This window comes from Phascolarctos cinereus, unplaced genomic scaffold (genome assembly GCF_003287225.1).
Source record: "Phascolarctos cinereus isolate Bilbo 61053 unplaced genomic scaffold, phaCin_HiC Scaffold_726;HRSCAF=1367, whole genome shotgun sequence".
Lineage (NCBI taxonomy): Eukaryota > Metazoa > Chordata > Mammalia > Diprotodontia > Phascolarctidae > Phascolarctos > Phascolarctos cinereus.
The window spans coordinates 364,163,081-364,184,956 of record NW_027556098.1 but is presented as its reverse complement, the minus strand read 5'-3'; the positions used below and the strand labels follow the sequence as shown (position 1 = coordinate 364,184,956).

General features: G+C 51.0%; 1 protein-coding gene across 3 annotated transcripts in view; it reads right to left on the bottom strand.

The window, feature by feature from the left end:
- Nucleotides 1-384: 384 nt before the first annotated feature.
- Nucleotides 385-21,876, bottom strand: part of NHSL3 (NHS like 3) — a 43,252-nt gene continuing 21,760 nt past the window's right edge. For 2 of the 3 annotated variants that reach the window (XM_020983484.2, XM_020983485.2), the window contains exons 2-7: nt 8,647-8,784; nt 7,893-7,948; nt 7,450-7,573; nt 7,228-7,344; nt 4,129-6,882; nt 385-3,007 (exon numbers count right to left, since the gene is read on the bottom strand). In XM_020983484.2, coding sequence (XP_020839143.1) covers nt 2,985-3,007; nt 4,129-6,882; nt 7,228-7,344; nt 7,450-7,573; nt 7,893-7,948; nt 8,647-8,784 — 3,212 coding nt within the window. In that variant the 3' untranslated portion in view covers nt 385-2,984. Of the gene's footprint in view, nt 3,008-4,128; nt 6,883-7,227; nt 7,345-7,449; nt 7,574-7,892; nt 7,949-8,646; nt 8,785-12,989; nt 13,149-21,876 lie in introns of those variants that run through there. The other variant, XM_020983486.2, reaches the window with a different exon arrangement.

Genomic DNA, 21,876 nt, shown 5'->3' with positions numbered 1-21,876 from the left:
TAGTTGCTACAGGGAGCCACCATCTGCCTACCCCAGGTTCTGCAGCCCTTCCCTAGCATGGCCTAGCCCCAGCCCCAGTGACATGAACCCTACCCAGGCGGGTGTGTCTGAGCCACCTCCTGCCGTGCTAATGGCTTCCAACTCCAGCAGAGACTAAAGGGAAGGTGGGGGGGGGGGAGCGGACCGAGTCTGTTGATACAGCCACTGAGGTTGGCAGCACACTGGCCTCGGAAGGGGATGGCATAGAGGCCAGCTTCTGCTGAGATTGGAGTCCATACCCTGACAACTCTCCCCGAACTTCTAAAGGGGGCAGCAGGAGCTAGGGCCCCTCAGCTGATCCAAGTCATCTAGCCCCCATCAAGGAAGAAGAGGCAGCAACAACAATTCAGCTTTAATCATATAATTAACATATTTTAACCAAAACAGACAGAGTTTTTCATTGTATCTCACTTAGACTTTTCAAGGTTGAGGGCTGAGGTCTTCTGGGGTATTGGGGTGGGTTTGTGTTTTTTTTTCTCTTTTTTTTTTTTTTGGCTTTTTCAACAATCAAAGTGAGGTCAATGTTTAAAGAAATATATATATTTCTCTATATCTAACATTTCTATAGAACAATAAAAATCAGAGGCTTTTGGTCTCAGTGCTAGGTCCAGCTTGGTTCCCCAAGGGGATAAGGCAGGGACTTGCCCCTTCCCTTCCTTTCCCCCCCTTCTTGGTCCCCACTGCCCTGCTCTCTGTCCAACCAGGACAGGGTGGGTGAGAGCTGAGCATTCTCAGAAGCGCCCTCACAAGAAGGGACAGGACTCCAGTAACTAAGCACGGAGGGTCAAGCGTGTGAGTTTCAAACGGGCAAAAGGAAGCTCTCCCTAACCTCAGTGGTTCGGACACGGCCCCTCAAGCTTACTTTCACATCCGATTCTATCAAGGATGTGGGCACAGTTCGGCACAGTATGTCCAGTGGTTATCGATTTCTCTCTTTATTCTTTGTGACGGCCAGTAGTGAGATTGGGTGTCAGATGACCCACAGGAAGAGAAGGGCATTGGTACGGAGTCAGGCTCCCCAGTCGTCCCTTTAAGAGGCTTGGGCCCCAGCCTAGCCAAGTTCAGCAAACACTACCCAGGACCAAATGATAACAGCCCTGGGTGGGGGGGGGCGGGGGAGAAGAGAGGAAAGAGGTGGCCAATGGCTACCTAGTGTCTGGTGGTAGTAGCAAGGCCTCTGTGAGGCAGAGTCGCAGGGACCATCCCTCCAGTAGAGAAAAGCCCTTCCCACTCCCTGTCCAAAGTGCAATCAGCTCTACCTCGCCATATCCCCAGCCACTTCTGAAATGGTTTCAAATCTATCTAAATAGCAGGTTACTCTGAAAGATTTACTAACCTGAAAACAGGTTCAAGAGGGTTTTGATCAAATCTGTGGTCAGTGAGATTTAGACCAGGTTATTTAAGAGAAATCTAAGGTTGCTGAAGGGCATTCCTAACTTTTGGAGGCTGCAATCATAGATCATTCCCATATTCTCCCACTATTGTGGCTGCCCAAAAAAAAAAAAAGTGAATCCCAGGCCAGTTGGACCAAGGGAAAGCCCAGAGAGGTATTCGTATTTTTAGAATAGTCCAAGGATGTTTCTGGCATGTGTGACTGACCTCCCAATCAGCCTCTGCCATTGCCTGAATGAGCATAAATGGTGCCAAGGTGGATCCAAAGGGTGAAATCCCACAGAATGGGGGGAAGGAGGAAGTGGAAAAGAAGAGAGTACATATAAGGGCTAAGTACAGTGGCAAAAGACATCCCTCCTCTATGCCCTCCACAGCCTCTAGGTAGTGAGTGGGTGAACTGAAAGGGGTGAAGACAAAAAACCAGTCCCTGTGTCTAGCTTAAATCTCCTTCCCCAGCAAAGGAAAGAAAAGCCCATCAGCTCAGAGAGCGGCGAGGAATCTTGGCCTCAAGGAGCCGAGAAGAGCAGCATCTGGAAAAGCCAGAGCCACTACCAAGTACAACTTTTGTCCTACTCATTCTGGCGGTCAATTTCTGATGCCCTGAAAGGGAGTGGGGAGAAGTCCCTTCGTCCTGGCCTAGGGTCCCATTGGCACTATCCCCCACTATTGATGGAAGCACCTGCTGGGAGCAGCCAAGTTGGGAAATAATAGGGAGGCTTGTGAAAAGGATGGGCACAGGAGTTCATCCCTCTCCTCCCCATTTGTGCTTTGTCCATGCCTCCAAAGGCCAGGGACTACTACCCTGCCCACCTGTTCCCCTTCTGAAACCTCAAGACCCAAAAGAATGGGGCACACCAGACCCCCATGCCAGTGTGAGAAGGCTAGCCAAAGACCCAGAGAGTGAGAACCACTGCCATGTAAACAGGAGCCTTGTGGAAAGGAGGCAGGCCACGAGGGGCAGGTCCACTGGTGAGGTGGTGACTGGCAGGATGGAAGGCCAGCCACCTGCCCTGGAAGATGGACGGGCAGCTGTCTTTGAAAAGTGCTTTGATTTGAAACTATTATTATGTGCTTGATTACAGGACTAATTATCCCAGAAATTGGATGGGGTGGGAGGGTAAGGTACAGGAGAAAGAAGAGAAAATTTTTTCAACAGAAAAGAACAAAAACAAAAATCCCAGGGAGCTCTGGACCAGGCTCTAGCCTCTTTAGGGCCAGGGCTTTGGGACCAGCAAACTTCACTCCCCCTTCCCATCATCTGTCCTTCCTCAGCTAAGCCAGGATAAGGTTGGAGATGGAGATGTGGTGACTGTGGGAGTGTCCATTTTTCTGTAAAAAGGCAAAAGAAAACTGCCTAACTTGGTGAGGAAAGGTGCCCTCACCAGGTTTGCATAAATATCAAAGGCCGTGGAGGCTAAGGCTGAATTCTTCCTTTGTATTAAGTTAAGCGTCTCTCCAGTTCTCCCCATGTTCTCATGCTTCGACCTGCCCAGGTCCCTGAGAGATTGTGTTCTTAGGATGGGTCAGTAGTACCAGAGCGCTGTTCCCTCAGGTCAGACCAGCTCATTCTGTTTTTCTGTGAAAAGGAGAGGGAGTGACCTGTTAGATGAGGGGAGGTCCAAGGATCTGAAGAGCCCAGCTATATGCACAAGACAATGAGGATGGTTAAGAAAGGCCCTGGCCTGTATTTATGGAGGACCCCCCCCCACTACTGTCCCATCCCCATTGCCCATTGCTAACACTCAGTGGCCCCCTCAGGTGGAAGGGGCTGGCTACTCTGAGAGGTGGAGAGGTCTCACCCCTGAATGTCTTCAAGTGGAGGAAGGGAGGAAACAGGAATTTATTAAGTATCTGCTGTGTGCCAGGAACTGTGCTAAGCACTTTACAACTATTATCTCCTTTGACCCTCACAACCTGGGAAGTAGGTGCTGTTATTATCCTCATTTTACAGATGATAAAACTGAGGCAGATATAAGTTAAGTGACTTACACCCAGATCACAGTGCTAGTACACGCCTGAGGTCTCATTTGAACACGAGTCTTTCTGACTCTAGGCCTAGCACTCTTATCTACATGACCCACCCAGCTGCCAATGGTACCACCAGGGCTTTGTCAGAGATGGCATTGTCAGAGATGTTGTGGAGGAACATTTGGCTCAGGCCTAGAGGACCTCTGGGGTCCCTTCTTAGCTCCAAGCTGCCATCAATCTTTATCCTTCCCCCTCCCCAAGATGCCTATGATGTATCCTCTGCTCCACATCACCTCTATCCCATTCTGGAACCATGAGGAGTTGGGAGTAAAACTCAGACCCTTCAAGGGTTCATTTGGTGTGTAAGTCAGTTCTGTCATGACCCCGGCTCTCCTGAAAACATCAAGGGAAGCCCAGGGCCTGACTGAATGCAAAGAACACTGGACTCCCCAAGACCCGAGTTCAACAAGCGCTGGACGACTGGGGGCGAACGGCTAACAACAGAGCCTCAAGGTCCTCATCTGGAAATGAGTGATGACCCCCTCTGCACTACGGGCCTCGCTGGACGGTTGGGAAGAAGGCGCTGCTAATCCTCAAAGTGCTTACAGGATGAAAGAGGCACTGCAGTTACTAGGGCATAAGGTTGTACTGGGTCAGCAGGGAGGGAGCTCTTGACACAGCCCCCAGGCCCACTTCCCCACACCCCACCCCCACCCCCGCCCCAGGTACCTGAGGCAGCAGGACTCAGAGGCTGCAGCTCCAGGCCCGCCAGCTGCACAGTGCCTCCATTCTCCGCTAGCTCTCGCTTAGTCCTGTCCTCAAAGTGGGAATGCCCATTGGCAGGGGAGGCCGAGCGGCTCTCAGCCTGCTTGATGCCAGGAGAACCAGATGGAGGGACCCCCACTGAAGGCTTCCGGGCCACCGGCGGGGCAGACTTGCTGGGCTTCCTCTGGGCCTGTGGCCCCCGCTGCCCAGAGAAGGTCCGAAGCTCTGCCACCAGGTTCCGCTGCAGGTCAGCCTGGGCCTCAGGAGAGACAGGCCGCTCCAGCTGCAGCTTCTTGGCACCCTTGGAGAAGATGAAGCTGGCGGTGGAGGCAGGGGACTGTGGCCGTGGTAACGTGGCCTCTGGCTCAGGTGGGCCATTGGGTCGAGGACCAAGGGGGCCTTCGATGGAGGCCAGGCTGGAGACCTTGAGGCGCATGGCAGCATGAAGCCCAGTGGAAGGCCAGGGTGCCTGGCCACTTCGCACGGAGAGTGCCTTCCGCAGTGGTTTCTGTGGGGCAGGGGCAGGGGCAGGGGAAGCTGGGATCTGGGAGGCCGGCAGAGTTGGGGAAGCAACAGAGCGTAGCCGCACCGTCTGCAACAAGGAGGGCGTGACGATAGGGAGACTGGCATCTTCCTTGGGCACAGGGATGCTCTTACTGCGCCCCAAAGGCTCCCTGAATGGCTCTGCTGGCTTCCCAGAACTAGACTGAAGGCCTGGGGCTGGCAAGGGTGGAGGGATCGGCGGGGACCCAGGTGCAGGCAGGGGCTCAGACTGGGGTTGGCTTCGTGAGGAGACGGTGGCCAAGAAGGAGCTCGTGGTCTGAGCCTCAGGCTTGGCCACAGACTGAGGAGGAGATTCTAGAGGAACAGGAGGGGCCTGGACTGGAGCAAGAGGCTCAGCGGGGGTGGGGGATGGAGCTGGGGACTCTGGCCTAGCAGATGAGAAGAAGGCCTCATCTGGTGGAGGGAAATCAGCCATAGACAGGTCTTGTTCCTCTGGGGCAGGGGGAGGGGGAGGGGGCCAGCTGGGATCCTGGGGGGCCTCCCCATCAGAATTCAGGGGTGCTGAGGCTGGGGCCTGGGCAACTGCCTCCACTTTCTTAGCAGGAGGTGGGGGTGGGTGGTAAGATGGGGGAGGTGAAGGGGGAGGAGATCCCCCCTTGGGTGGTGTAGAAGATTCCCGATTAGATTCCACTGGGGTCACTGACCCCTGGATAGGAGAAGGAGCAGAATTAGAAACAGGGCTAGGAGTAGGTGTAGGGGTAGATGTAGGTGTAGGTGTAGATGTAGGTGTAGGTGCAGGTACAGGTACAGGTACAGTTGGAGTTGGGGTCTTAGGTTTTGAGGGTGGTGGAGAGAAAGGGGCTGGAACTTTAGGGTGAGGGGGAATGACAAACCTGTCAGCTGGATTGGTTGGGGGCAAGGTAGCATCCAGAGGCTGCACAGGGACAGCCTTATCTACAAGAGCTGGGTCACAGGATGAAACGGAGGAACAGAGGGAGGTGAGTGAGGAAGACACGGAGGCCCCAGGGGACCTCAGGGAGCATACTCGCTCGGGCTTTAGAGGCCTCGGTGACGGCTTGCCTGGGGAGGCAGGGGGCACCATCAGCCCCTTGGGAGGCAGTGTAGGGGTGCCACTTTGGCTGGAATAGCCACTAGAGGGTGAGAGGGTACGCTCAGGGGAGCCCACTAGGCGCTGGGAGGTGCTAGGAGACGGAGCTGGGACCTGGGCTCCAGGGGCCGTCTCCTCAGGCTCTCTGGCAGCAGGGAGCTGTGGCTGCTTTCGCTCTGGCTTGGGGGGCAGCCCGGGGGCACCATCAGCTGAGCCCCGCTGGTGAAGGGAGTAGGTCCGGCGGGGAGGTGCTGGTGCCCGTTTAAGCTTCCGCAGAGACACGCTCCTGGCTGACGAGTGTCCACTCCGAATGCTGGCAGTGTCTGACCCATCAGCCCTGCTGCTGGCTACACTGGGTGAAGCCTGCCCACTGCCTGTGGCCGTCGAAACCCCACTACCTGCTGTACTGCGGGGACTCTCTCGGCCGGTGGCACACCCCTCCTCGCGTGCCGGTAGCCCATCGACTCGGTCTTCCGAGCCCCCTTGTGACGACAGCGTCGATCCGTCGGACACAATTGTTTCTGTGGACTGCGAGTGGCTCCAGTTGTCACTGGAGGAGGAGGCATGACGGCTTCGGGGTCGGTAGGAAGAGGAGGAGGAGAAGCGCCCCAAGGAGCGGACAGAGGCTGGGCTGGCTGACATGAGGCTGCAGCGGCTCAGGGTGCGGAGGCTGCAGCGGCTTAGCGCTACCACATCCACGGTTGGTGGCAAGACCGCGTTCGGGATGATCTTGGAGAGGTAGGTGGCCTGGGGTGAGATGGACATGGCTGGGCTCAGGGGCTCTGGGGATCCTGCCCCACCGGTCATTCCCGGTACAGCTAGCGACTTGGGTCGGACCAGGGGGGACGACCGGGCCCCTGTCCTTCGGCCAACAAGGCTGTCATCACGGTAGACACGATCGATGTGGCGTTGTAAGGCAGCCTCGTCCCTAGACCCTGCTTCTAGTGCGACCAGTGACACGCGGACCCCAGGAACGCCACTCCCAGGGACCGCCAGCTGACCATCCACTGTGGGGATGTGGACCACTCCCTCTGCTGCACCATGCCCATTGGTGAGGTGAGCAGGAGGTCTGGGCACACCAGGTACATCATGCCCATTCCTTAGACCTGAAAATAGACAAAAAGAGGAGCCAGTCAGTGAGATATGGATCTTTTCCTCCTGCAGACTTAGCGTAGGGCAACAAAAATAGCACTAGACTTGGGGTCAGAAGACCGGGGTTCAAGATCTATCCCCAGTACAACTTAGCTGTGTGACTAACGAACGAGTCACTTTACGCTCTCTGAGCCCCTCTCACCTCTAAAAGCTAACGCCAGCCTGAACTCTTTCATAAGGCTCCTGTAATAAGCACTCTGTAAACCCTAAAAGATTCTAAAGAGAAGAGCCACACTTTCCTTTTCCCCCTAGCCTCCATCATCCCCCAGCCCTCCCCAGCCCACCCAGCAATGGCTCACCCAGCTCCTTCTGGACATGCTGTGGGAGCCCCAGCACGGTGCTCCGCCTTTCACGCCTTCGCCGGCCTGATTTCCCCGGTTTTGAGGGGAAGGAGTCATGCGGTCGGAAGGTGGAACCTGCGAGTGAGGGAATTAATGGAGGCATGAAAGGGTTGATGAAAATGCCATCACACACAGACAGGGGGCAGATGGTGGGACCCATGCCCATCCCCAGACAGGCACCTTTGCGCTGGATCATCTCCGAACGGACGGACAGGGCATCCTCAGTGGCTGTGCTCTCCATGGTAGACGCGGTGCTTTGGCTGCAGAAGGAAACGTTGTCATCCTCGGTGCCCATCTGGGATGACTGTGGGGGCAGAGAGAACAGAATCAGGACCCACCGCAGCTCGCTGCTTCTTCAGGATTCACAGCAGTTGCGGCCAGAATGAACCTAAGTTAGTTCCACTCCTTTATTCTGAAGATTAGGAAAGAGGACCAGAGGGAGGAAGAAACTCGCCCAAGGTGACCCAGGTGATCCACAGCAGAGTTTAAATGTGAGCGCAGGATCTCTGATTCTGACCAGCCGCTCCTCCCTAAGGCCTGGCCCCTGAGCGACCCTGCGGAGGTTTGGGGAGAACGGAGGGAATCCAGGCCAGGCTGGCTACCCCTTCCCTCTCCCCCCTCACCTTGAGGCTCTGACTGTCTCCATGGTCCCAGCAGTCCTTGTTCTGTTTCTGTTTTTCTGAAAGACAGGAAAAGAAGAACTATCCAAAACTCCAGCCTTTAATTCAGGGACCTTTTGATCTGAGGTGGACAAAAGGATGTAGCAGCCCTAACATCCTCCCATCCTACCATCAGGGCCTCCTGCCCCGGGATGTCCCCCTCCCCCCCCCCAAAAAAAAGCCAGGGGACCACAGAACTTAGAATGGAAGAGGCCGGAGAGATCCAACTTGCTCATTTGTTTTGTTTTGTTTTGTTTTGTTTTGGCTAGGCAATGGGGTTAAGCGACTTGCCCAGGGTGACACAGCTAATAAGTGTTATGTGTCTGAGGCCGCATTTGAACTCAGGTCCTCCTGAATCCAGGGCTAGCACTCTATCCACTGCGCCACCTAGCTGCCCCCCAACTTGCCCATTTTTACAGGTCCAGAGGAACTGGCCTTGGACATGGGCCACATCCTGCCACATCCCCTAGCCATCCTCTGCAGTCCAACTCAAATGCCACCTCCTCCCAGGAGCCTCTCCCTCAGATTTTCCATCACACTTTCTTTAGTAGCTTTCTCACGCACTTATCACATAAGACTGAATTGGTGTCTCCTTCCCTTCTAGGCTAAACATTGGTGACCCAGGGGGTTGTGATAGAAGAAAAGACTCAGCTGCATGGGGCCATGAGAGCACAGGGGGTTCAGAGCCCAGAGGGAGAATCGGGGGGGGGTCTGGTACCTTGGTGCTGCAGGGATCGAAGTCCTTCTTGAGCCTGAAAGTGCAGCTCCTCCAGGTGAGGAGGGCGGCTGCTGGGAAAGAAGACGTTGTCCTGATGGTCATCCGACGATGGCTGCTTGTTGTCTGCTTTGCTTGAGCCTGGGGACAAGGGGAGAGGAGGTCATAGGATCAGAGGTCTTGAACTGCGAGAGACCTCAGCGGTCATCTAGTACAACTCCCCTCATTTTGCAGATGAGGAAACTGAAGCCCAAGGAGAGGACAAGTGGCAGAGGCTGGACTCAGACCCAGATCCTCTAGCTAGAAATCACTTCTTTGCAGTGTGTGATGACGCTTCCTCTCACTGGCTGGTCAATTTCTAAAATAGAATATCTCCGTTTTCTCTCTTTTTTTTACAGGCAAGGAAAATGAGGCACAGAGAAGTGTTAAGTGACTTACCTAAGGATGTGTGGGTAAGAAGTAGCAAAGCAGGAATTTGAACGAGGGTCCTTAGACTCCAGGTGGTAAAGTGGAAAGCTGAGTCATGAGGGCACACAACTCCCCCCACCCCTCCTCACTGGGTGCAAAGAGCAGGGACTATCTTTTGCCTTTCTTTGCATCTCCATCTGATTAGCACAGTGCCTCAAACATAGGCAGCCCTTAATAAATGCTGCCTAACTGCCTGACTGGTCCCCAGGCAGATCCAGGCCTCCCCTCCAGCCAGGAGCAGAACAGAGAGCTGCTCCAGGGGAAGCTGCAGAGCGCCAGCTTCCTTCCACACCTGCTACCCCTCTACCTTTCTAGTCTCATCTCAGTGTTCCCCTCCATAGCTCTCCTTTGACAAAGAAGCTTCCTCCCCTTCCCTGCCCTCACCCAGGAGCACCTACATGTATGTGGATTGAGGGAGGGAACAGGGGCTTCCTAGGGAGGACTGAAAAGACTACCTTAAGTCTGCATGTTGGCCTCTGCCAAGGGTCTCTCCCAAGCTCCCTTTCTGCTGGACGGCCAAGCATCTGTGATTCTGTCCTCCACCTCTGTCACCCTACTTTGCTCCTGTTATTCCCTAGGCCTAGAATATCCTCCCTCCCAAAGGACAGGTAGTCAGGCAACAAACATTTATTAAGTTATTAAGGAAGTCAGGAAGGAAAGAAGGAAGGAAACATTTATTAAGCACTTAGTACATGCCAGGCACTAGGCTAAGGCTAAAGTTAGGAAAGAAAAGGACAAATGATTCCTGCTGTCATGGAGCTTACATTCTAAATTAGTTGGGTTTTTTTAGGCAATTGAGGTTAAGTGACTTGCCCAGGGTCACACAGCTAGTAAATGTCAAGTGTTTGGTCTGAGGCTGCATTTGAACTCAGGTCCTCCTGACTTCAGGGCTGGTGCTCTATCCACTGCGCCACCTAGCTGCCCCTGGAGCTTCCATTCTAACGGGAGTAGTAAATTCTTCCCTATCTTTAGGCGACCCAGTGGATCGAGCTCTGGACTTGGAGTCAGATATCAAGACAACCTGAATTCAAATTCAGCCTAAGACACTAGCTGTGTGACCCTGGACAAGTTACTTAACCCATCTGCCTCAGTTTCCTCAACTGTAAAATGAGGATAATAAAAGTATCCACCTCAAAGGGTCGTTGTGAAGATCAGATGAGCAAGCACAGTTCCTGGTACACATTAAGTGCTTAATAAATGCCTGTTTCCTTCCTTCCACAACCCAATGCAAGTGCCAATGCCTCCAAGATGCCTGGCCCCTCAGGTGTCATACTGCACTTTGTTTTGTATCTTTCTAGTTCCATTAAGAAAAAAACACCTGTGACCTCATTAGTAGAGGGGAGTCCTGATGAGGAATGTCCTCTCCCAATTCAGGTGGGCACCTTCTCTACCATTTAGAATCTCAGAGAGTTGCCTGAGCTGCTGGAAGGTTCAGTGACCTGCCCAGTCTCCACAGCCAATACATCACACTCGGACCCAGGTCTTTCTAAGTGTGAGAATGGCTCTCTACTACTCTATGCTGTCTTTCTCTAATGCACTTAGTCATGTAATACTGTGGATCGTTAAACTAACTGTATTCATTTGTGCCCTAACCACCACTAGACTGTGATCTCCATGGTACTGGGAGTACGGTGCTCCATAAAGAGCCCTACACACAGCAGGAGCTTGTTAAATGTTTCCTTTCAGTCCTTCATTAACCTATGTGGCAAAGGAGGGCAGGAAAGGAGATGGCTATTGGGGAGGGGGCTGGGAACCCCACTTTCCTTTACCCCAACCCAGACTGTCACTCTCTCCTGGGCTCAAGAAGCCTCAGATGTGAGGCTACCTCCCTTACAAGGCATCCTATCACAGACTCCTCCTCTAAGAGGGGTGGAGGGGCCTGCCGAATGCTGACACAATCCACTTGGTCAAGGGAAGTGGCCTCTGCCCCTTTAAATAGAATATACAACATAAGCAGCAAGGGGCAGATGGGTCATATGACTTTAGCTAAACCTTACAAAGGACTATTTAAAGAGGAAGAGTTCCCCCCACCACCCTCTCCCTGCTACCATGTAAGAACCTGATCCCCTCTGAACCTGTGGAAGAAGACCTGGTCACTAAGCAGGACACTGATGACCACCCCTCTATTTGAAGTGCTTGGAGATCCCCAAGCTCACTGGGAGGGACAAGGATACTAAAGGACTGGTCTATTTAGGACAACCCTACCTACCCCCATCAAAATGCTCAGAGACTCCCACACTCTCCAAAGGAAAGGTAGAGATTCATAGCTTCTCTGCTCCCACCCTGACTCTCCAAGACTTTTTTGAAGTTTACTCATATCACACACCCCACCTCACCTTAACTGTAAGGGGGAGCTCTAGGTTCTCCATTCTGCTTCCCACAATTCTCACTGAGTCACCAGGTAAGATGGTACCTGAGACCCAGACGTGAGTAACATGAGTACTCCCTCCCTTCTATCACCCCCTAACCTTCCCTCAAACAACTTTATCACAGATGATATCTACGACAATAAGGAACACAGAGAGAGGGTAAGTTACTTGCCCAGGGTCACAAGGTCATAGCATTATAAATGGGATGGTACAGATCAATTAACGCAATTTTCTCATCTTACAAAAGATGAACCTGAAGCCTAGAGAGGAGAATTATTTTGCCCAGGGTCACATAGGTAAGTTAAAGAGCTGAGATTCAAACCCAGGTCCTCTGACACCAAATCCTTTCAACCATGTCAAGTAGCAGGATTTGAACCCAGGTCTTTCTAATCCCAAGCCAAATCCTATCCACCCTGACAGTTAAGGAAGAAACTGAGGCCCAAAGAGGGGAAAGGCCTTTCCCAAGGTCATACAGGAAGAAGTTAGTGGCAGGATTAGAACCCAGGCATCCTGACTCTATAGTCAGGGCTCTTTCTTTGCACCAGCTCCCCAAACATCTTTTTGAGAATTCAGGGACTTCACCTGCCTCCCTAACTCAAATTCAACCAAAGTTAGCCCTCCCCTTTTCCCAGAGGCCTAAAATCTGAGCTTCAGACCCTGCAAAGGCTTGTTGCTCAAAGCTAGGAAAACCAATTCAGGGGAGAACCAGAACCCAAACCCAAGACCCCCGCCTGCAGACAGGTACCCTGTAGAAAATGGACTGGCAACTGGAGATAAACCCTGGACGGCCAACAGGCAGAGATCAGACAGGGAAGCCTTGGGGATACTGAGGTGGGCAGGGCAGAGGGTTAGAAGATTTCTTGGGGGGAGGGGTAGAGTGACTAGTCTGTTTCCTACTCCCCAGCTCCTCTCCTTCCATGCCCAGATGTGCCTGAACATACACACACACATACATATTCCCATACATAATCACACACAGATAGATACAATCCCATACAGCTCAATCTGCAAACCCACACCCACCCCGCCCCCCAACAGGGCGGTGTCCGGACAAAGGAAACCCTCCCTGGCTTGATGCAGGAGGAAGGGGAAAAACTCTGTCCCTCCTGTTTTCACCTATAGAAAATGGGGAGTGGGGGAGAAAGCCAGTGGGCCCCACATCCCCTCGTCATCTAATCAAGTCACCTTCTCCTGCCCTTCTGGCCACTATTTCCAGATTCTGCCCCAGGGGTTACAATCAGAGGGGCACCTCACCTCCCCTTTGGAGACCCCCAGGCTCACTGAGAGGGACAAGGATGCTAAAAGACCCTGTCTGCTTTGTACAGCCCCACCCCCATTCAAATGCTCAGGGGATCCTACACTTTCTATGGGAAGGGTAGGAATTCCAGAGAGATCCATCAACTTGGAGCTCGTACAAGCGCTTGGAGCTCCCCAGGGCGGGGCAGGGATGCTAGAGGACCCAGTCCACTCAGTGCTCACCCCACCCCACGCAGCCTGCTCCCCACTCACCCCTTTTCTTAAAGAGCCCGAGGAGCGAGGGGAGGTGCCGGCCCATAAACACAACCATGGCGGCGGCCGAGGGGATCCCGAGCCCCCCCGTCCCCCTAGGCTCTCCGGCCGCCCTTGCCTGTTGGAGCCGCTCCGCCTCCGTCCAGGCTTTGGCGAGGACTGGAGACTGAAACTGCGCCAGCTCCGAAGGGAGGGAGGGCGGCGACTCTGGGGCGGGGGGAGGGGCGGGCTGGCCGCCACTGCACCACCGGTTCCCGCCCCCTCGTCCCCTTCGGCGCTCCAGGCCAGTCCAGACACCAACCTCCCAGCCCCCAGGAGTGGATGCCCAGAAGCAGAGGGGGAGACAGATTGGAGTACCCTCAGTTCACCCCTATGGCCAAAAAAGGGGGGGGGACCCTAGTATTTTACAAGAAAGGGGACTTAGACTTAGAAGGATCCTCTACAGTAACTCTCATTTTTACAAAAGAGGAAACTGAGGCCCAGAAAGGGCAAAGGACATGTCCAAGGTCATACAGCTAGTGAATGACAGAGATGGAATTTAAACCAGGTCAGAGAATCCCAGGATATTCGAGTTGGAAGGGAGCTTAGAACTCATTTACTCCATTCCTTTGGGTTCTGTTTTGGTTTGTTTTACAAAAAAAGGCAGTGAAGCCCAGAAAGAAGAAAGGGCTTACCCAAAGGTCACTAGTTTAGAAAGTTGTAGACCCACAGAGGTCTCCTGGTGCTAGCCCAACTCATATCTGAACAGGAATCCCCAGAAGGGGGTCATCCCTCCTTCTGGTGAAAAGTCAAACCCAAAACCTGGAGGTATAGTAAAGTAGAAAGAGCCCTGGCTCTGGGTTCAAATTCTGCCACTGATAAAAGCCTGTGTGACCTCGGGCAAGTCACTTCCCTGTGAGCCTCAGTTTCCTCATCTGTAAAATGGGGAGTTGGATTATATGACCTCTGATGTCCCATCTAGATCTTTGACCCTCTACCTTAAATTATGTCTTTATTTCAGCTGTAAGCACCAGCACCCCCCAAATCAAGCAGCTTCATTACCTCAAAGAGCCCCGCCATTCTCTACCTCCCCTAACCAATCATCGGCCAAATCCTGTCAATTCCACTTCAAAACCATCTTGTACCTCATTCCCTGTAACTCAAGGGCCTTCATCATTTCCTTTTTCGAAACAGCCTCCCTACAACTGGCCTCCCTACCTCAGTGTCTCTCCTTTCCAATCTACCCTCCATACACCTGCCAAAATAATCTTTCTATAACACAGATCTGAACTACATCCCTCCCTTCCTCAAAAATCTTCAATGGCTCCCTATAATTTTTTCCAATTACAGGTAAATATAGTTTTCAGCATTCATTTTTAGAAGATTTTGAGTTCTAAATTTTTCTTTATCTCTCCCTTCTCCCTCCCCAAGACTGCAAGCAATCTGATACAGGTTACACATGTACAATCATGTTAAATGTATTCCCACATTAGTCATGTTGTGAAAGAAAAGTCAGAACAAAAGGGAAAAACCATGAGAAAGAAAAAACAAAAAAAGTGAAAACAGTATGCTTCAATCTGCACTCAGACTCCATAGTTCTTTCTCTGGATATGGATAGCATTTTCCATCATGAGTCTTTTGGAGTTGTCTTAAATCATTTTATTGCTGAGGAGAGCTAAGTCTATCATAGTTGACCATCACACAATGCTGCTGTTACTGTGTACATTGTTCTCCTGGTTCTGTTCACTTCACTCAGCATCAGTTCATGTAAGTCCAGGGTTTTCTGAAGTCTACCTGCTCATCATTTCTTATAGAACAATAGTATTCCATTACATTCACATACCACAACTTGTTCAGCCATTCCCCAATGGTGGGCATGCCCTCAATTTCCAATTCTTTGCCACCACAGAAAGAGCTGCTATAAATATTTTTATACATGTGGGTCCTTTTCCCTTTTTCATGATCTTTTTGGAATACAGACTCTAATAGTATTGCTAGATCAAAGACTACACAGTTTTATAGCCCTTTGGGCATAGTTCCAAATTGAATGGCTCCCTATTATTTCTAGGACAAATTACAAATTCAGCCTCCTATTTAAGGCCTTCCACATTCTGCTTCCAGTTGACCTTCCCAGTCCTATCTTACATCACTCTCCCCCCACCCTCCATCTCATCTAAAAGCCACTAACTCATTTAAGGAGGGGGCCCAGGATAGCCCAGCCCACTTTTCAGCTTTCTCTTGTGTGCAGACTTCCCACATTCGATTGTAAGCTCCTAGAGAGCAGGGACTGTCTTTCATGTTTGTTATTTGTATCCCCAGCACTTGCACAGTGCCTGGCACATAGTAGGTGCCTAACAAATGTTTACTGACTGACAGTCAAATTAGAGTAGCTGCTATCTTCCATGCTTACTATGCACTCACTTCAACTCCGGCACAGGATTTCTTTCATCTTCCCTCAAGGCTCAATTCAGGAGCCACCTCTTCTCTGAAGCTTTCCCCATCTCCCCAGTTACTATTGTTCTTTCCCTCCTCCTATTACCTGGTATTGTACCCCATCTGTTCTTACATGTTCTATCCCTCCTCTCCCCTCCCCATGGGATGCCCAGGTCCATTGGAATCCCCAGCACGCAGAAGCAGCTGCTACAAAAAACAAGAGCACTGAGCTTGGATTCAGGAAGGTTCAAGTTTTGCCTCTTTTGACTGGCTAGCTTTGCCATCCTGGGTAAGCCATTCCAGCCTCCACACGCCTCAGGCAATTCCTCAGTCGCACTGCAGCCATAAATGGCTTGTTATCAGCTGGTAGAAGGCATTCCCACACCTGGAATTACCTGAGCTGGTAAAATCCCAGATCCTTTTCTGTGTACACCCAGCACAGTATCTGTACCTAGTAGGCGCTTAATAAATGTTTGTTCAATAAATACAGGGTATCCCTACAGGGTCTAAACCAGAGGTGGGGAACCTGCATCCTCGAGGCCACATATGGCCGCTTAATACAAGGATTTGTTCTGTAAAACTTGGACTCAGTCAAAAGGCCGCACCCAAGGACCTAGAAGGCCACATGTGGCCTCCAGGCCTCAGGCTCCCTACCCCTGGTCTAAGCCTTTGATTTACTGTTGAATCCAAGCAGTTAATTCCATTCTGGGATAGCTCTAATGGTTAGGAATCTCCAAAATCTGCCTCTCTACGATGTCTATCTATCTATTGGTTCCAGGCCCCTCAAGAGCCAAGGAGAGAAATTCTGATCCCTCTGCCATAGGACTGACCTTCAAATATTTAAAGAGCTAACATCCTCCCTCCTTCCCCCTCCCCAAGCCTTCTTTTCTCCAGGCTAAAAATTCCCAGTTCCTTCAACTTGTCTTGTTAGGGTATGGTCTCATCATCCTTTGACCATATTTCAGCTTGACGATGCCCTTCCTAAAATGCCTAGAAATGAACAAAAGGACTCTGCACCAGTCACCCTCTCTGGAGCCTTGGCTTCCTCGCATCTTAAATGAGAACAAGATCTTCATCAACCTCATAGGGCTGTTGTGAGAATATCCCAATTATGAAGTGGAATTTATTATTATTACCCTATTGAGCACACTACAAAAGATGACCTCTGATCCAGGGCAGGGTTGCCCAGCCTGTATAAAAGGGATTTGTGGACAGCAGGGCACAGAGGAAGGTTTTAGGGGCTGAAGAAAGCCAGCAATCAATCAAGATATTACTACTGTCTACTGCTGAGTTGGAGCTGCAGGTAAAAGGAGAGTAGAGAGCCATCCAGCCCAGTATCTGCCCTCAGGGAGCTCTCCAGCCTGGAAAGACAGAAAGTAAAAATAATCACAACAGTAAATAATAACCTAATAGCTACAGCGCACATTTATAAAGTGTGTTAAGGTTGACAAACCTGTATTATCTCATCCAGTCTGAGGGAGCTGGGCTGTAGCCTCTCCATTCCAGCCATACATTTATGTTCTTTTTACCCTTTGGCCCTCATACCCACCCTGAGGATCCCCATCCTAGCTGGTTCTGGCCCTCAGCCCCTCTCGCCTGGCCTACTGAAAGCCCCCTCATGGGCCTCCCTGGCCTCAGCCTCTCTCTTCTCCGATCCACCCTCCACACAACTACCCAACAGATATCCCCAGACCTGACCACTTCACTTCTTTGCTTTGATCATTATGTGCTGCCTCCAAAAGAAAAGAGGAAATCTTTGATTTGGCATCGAAAGCTCTTCAGAGCACGCTTACTGCACGATACTCCCCCTTTGCACACTCTGAAGTTCCAGCCAGAGTAGCCTAAGTAGGGCCGCAGATTAGAGCTGGAAGAGCTTGACAATTTACAGATGAAGCTGCAGCCCAGAGAGATTAAATAAATGGCCCAAGGTCACACAGGTAGCGAGTGAGTGACAGAGGCTGGATTTGAACTTGGGTCTGAAGGTTCCAAACTCAGCATTCATTCCACAGGATCATGCTTCCTCCTTGTAAGGAACAGCCTATCTTCCACCTCTGTGCCTTTGCAGACTATCTCTCATGCCTTAATTCTACCTCTTCCTTCAACAGTTAATTCAAGTCCCACCTTCTCCATGAGGCCTTCCCAATATCTCCAGCTGTCAAGGACACCCCTCCCCCATATCATCTGATATTTATTTTGTATATATTCTGTATTTACTTTAACAATAATAATAATAATAATAACAATAGTTAGCATTTATATAGAGTACACTATGTGCCAGGCACCATAAGTGCTCTACAAATATTATTTAATTTGAACCTCACAATAACCCTGTAAGATAGGCATTATTATGATCTCCATTTTACAGATTTGGAAAACTACACCAAAGAGAGGTAAAATGACTTGCCCAGGTTCACACAGCTAGTAAGTGTCTGAGGCCAGATTTGAACTCAGGTCCTCCTGAATGCAGGGCCGGTGCTCTATCTACTGCGCCACCTACCTGTCCCTGGAAAGGGCTGTTTTTAATTGTTGTGTTTGTAACCCCAGTGCCTGGCACACACTAGACCCTTAATAAATGCATGTTGAATAAATGAATGCAGACATGCACACGTGAACCAATGAATTGATGTTAAAGGCAGTTAAGAATGTTCTGGGTAAACTGGAAGGGATCTGAAGAGGCCATAGAATCCAACTGTCTCATTTTATAGATAAAGAAACTGAGAAGCAGCTAGGTGGCCAAGTGGATAGAGCATCAGCATTGGAGTCAGGAAGACCTGAGTTCAAATTCAGCCTCAGACACATAATACTTCCTAGCTGTATGACTCTGGGCAAGTCACTTAACCCCAATTGCCTTAAAAAAAAAAAAAGGAAAGAAACTGAGACACTGAGTGGTTAAGTGACTTGCTCAGGGTCACACAGTTATTAACTCAGGCCCCCTGATTTCAAATTAAGTTCTTTTTCCCAAAAATGTCATTTTCTCACATACTCCCACAAACCTCAACATACACAATACAGAATTTCCCTCCCTATATGGTACATATATACCCCTCATACTGCATATACACACATACATACACACATACATACATGTATACACATACCACATTATGTATGTGTTCTACCATACACATAGTTCACATTCTTTCCACACATGCATATACCTACACACAAACCACACATCCAGCCACATAAATGTACCAAACATCATTCTCATATATAGGCATGTACATACACACATACAGACATTCATACACCATATTCTTCCTATCTGCTCTCTCTTTCTCTTCTCTCTCTCTCTCTCTCTCTCTCTCTCTCTCTCTCTCTCTCTCTCTCTCTCTCACACACACACACACACACACACACACACACACACACACACACACACGAACTACATCCCAACCACTCCCCCACCCCTACCCAGGCACACTCCTCACACACATATAGGATCAAAGGTATATGGGTAGAAGGGACCTTAGAGGGCTGATCCTACCCCAAGATTTTACTGATGAAGAAACACACCTGGACAGATAGGATTTGCCTGAGGCCATACAGGTAATGACCCACAGACCCAAGACTGTAACCAGGGTCCTCAGGGACAATGGGATTCTATTGGATGGAGGGGGAGGAGTAGAGGCCCTGGGAACCCAGAACCATTTCTGATATGTTCTCTTGAAACCATCCCCCCCCCCCAGTGGTTAATTGCTGGGAGCATAGAAACTCATCACACACTTCCCATGAACACACCTGCACTCCCACACACACTTCCACACGCCACACACACACATACACACACACACACCCCCCATAACACCGCCCACAGACACATGGCATCTCTGGCACTGGCAGAGAGCCCAAGGCAGGGTGGGGTGGGGGTGGAATTAGAGTCATTCTCCTCCTTCCTTCCTCAAATGAGCTTCCATTTGTAGAGAAGACATATAGCTAGGATTATAATTATTCATTTCCACATCCAGCCTTTTCTGGGCTTCTTCAGGACTCCAATTTCTCCCTTTCCTGGCCCTACTCCCTCCTGCAGGAACCCAGCTCCTGGGCTCCCATTCCCCTATTTACCAATTCCTAATGTGGCCTCTGGCTTCCTTCCATTAGCCCCACCTTCAATGACCAGTCCCCTCTTGCCACAGCCCCCAGGAGAGTTGGGGCCAGGAAGCCTGAGGACAGAATCAACTTCCCTGCAGATACGAAGTAGAGTTAGGTGTGCTTCATTGTGTGGGAAAGAAATCTGGCTCTATGGATTTCATCTGCCAGATAACACTGTGCCCATTGCTGCTAGATTTCTTTATGGGATTCTTCTGTTGGTTTTCTTTCACTGGCTTCCTTCCCCCCCTTCTCCCCCCCAGTGTAAGTCCCTGTCTCCCCGGGGGGGGGGAGAAGGAGGGGGCCAGGTGAGCTATGTGTCCCTCCTCTCCTTCCCCCCTTAGACCAGAGGCTGCCTCCTCCCTCAAAACGGGAAAAAACTTGGGCCCCAGGCCAAAATCTCAAATTCATTTGGTTACCTCAGGGACAATAGGATTCTACTGGATGAGGGGGAGAAAGAAATCTGCTATGAAGTGGAGGCCCTGGGAACCCAGACCCAAACACTGGTGGGGAAGTTGGGCAGATCCTCACCCCCTTTAGAACAGAAAAGAGTTCCATCTCTTTCCCAGCCCCAACCCAGAAGAATCAGCCAACCACCAGGTCCAGCGGAAACAGGCAGGAGGTGGGAAGGGGCTGTCCAAAGCAGGCTAGAGAGAGAAGGCTGCAGATCGGGTACCCCTAGGAATGAGGGTCCCAGGTGCGCAACAGCTGCAAGTTGACAGCTGCATATCACTGGAGCCAAGTCCCCAAGCCTGGGCTTTGATAACATCTGGTTGTCCTGACAACCTCCCTCCCCCACCTGTAGTCTTGAGACCTGAAGCTGAAGGGCCTCCTCGACTTCCAGTCAGCCACCTCCTAGTTACCTCCATGTAAGCATGTCCCGGTGGAAGCAGATCTACAAATGACCTAGGTCCAGGGAGAAGATTGGAGGGTAGGAATAGGGAACTACCCCTGGAGAAAGTTTATTCACAGACCATTCACAAGCTGGACCCTGTCCACACCCCATACCCCAGTATAGCATACAATCCTAAGAAAGCTGTCCAATACTACCACCACCCAGCCCAGGGGGCTCCTCCCCTACCTAGCTGAGGAAGGGAAAGAAGAAAAGCATACCCCAATCAAACCTTGTACTCAGGCAGCTTGATGTAATAGAAGGTGTAGTAATAATAATAACTGACATGTATATAGCGCTCACTTTACAAACATCTCATAACAACCCTGTGAAATCCATACAGCATTAAAGTCTGTGACAAACATCTATTATTTGTCACATATTATCCCCATTTTTCAGATGAGAAAACTGATGCTGAGTGAGGTTAAGTGACTGCTTCCTAGTCACAAAACTATTCATTGTCAGAGGCAAGATCTGAACCCAGATTTTCCTGACTTCAGGTCCAACACCATACATTATTCCCCCCTGCCTGGATGGCCAAGGAGTCCAGAACAAGGAGTTCCAAAGACATAAGTTTAAAGTCCTGACACTCAATAAAGAGCTGTGTAAACTTGCACAAGACACTTCCTTCTTCGAGGTCTAAAGTTTTCCCCATCTATAAAACAAGGGCATTGGTGACCGCAAGGTCATTTCCCAGGCTGAGCATTTCATGCTCCAAGGTCCTTTCCAGGGCTTCTATTCAGTGCGGGATGTTCCAATGTTGTCTTTTTCACAGTTCCTTCCAGTTCTGCTATTCTATGATGTGGGAAACATCCTCGAGGGTGATGTCTCAACCTGCCCAATTCCTGTACAGGGGGCAGGGGCGGGGCAGGACGGAGCACCCAAAGCACCCGCCTGACTCAGAGCAGAGGAATGAGGGGGGGAGGGGTATCCTGAAGGGGAGGGATTCAACCCCCAGCTCCTCCCCAGCCTACCTCCTCAGTGCCTCAGGGCCCAGTTTTCTCCACACACCAGGACTGGAGGTCTACTTAGGGGGAATAAGAAAAGAGAAGTAGGGAGCTGGGGAGTAGATGGGGCTGGGGATCCCAAGCCCAGCTATGTGCCCCAGTTGCCCTAAGGAAGGGGGAAGAAGGCTAGAAGGGGCAGGGAGAGTGATGGAGGGCATGCATTAGTGATGTCTGTACCTTGTAAAGCCCCATGAGAATGGAGTGAGAGGGGAGTCCCTGAACCCACATTCCAGCCCAAACAAAGGAATGCCTCTCCCACCCATCCCCCTAACTCCCTCACCTGTCACTCCCAGGCTGGCCAAGAGGGGTTGGAGAAAGAACTAGCCGTGCTTCAGAAAGACACCCCCCCCACCTCCAGACTCAAGGAGGCCCCCTCTGTTCTCAGACAAAGGAGGAGGAGTATTGGCCTTTGGACAACTGAGCCAAGGGACTGAAGGGAAGGTTTGCAGCCAAGGAGAGGGGAAACACCCCATTCGGTGTAGTGAAA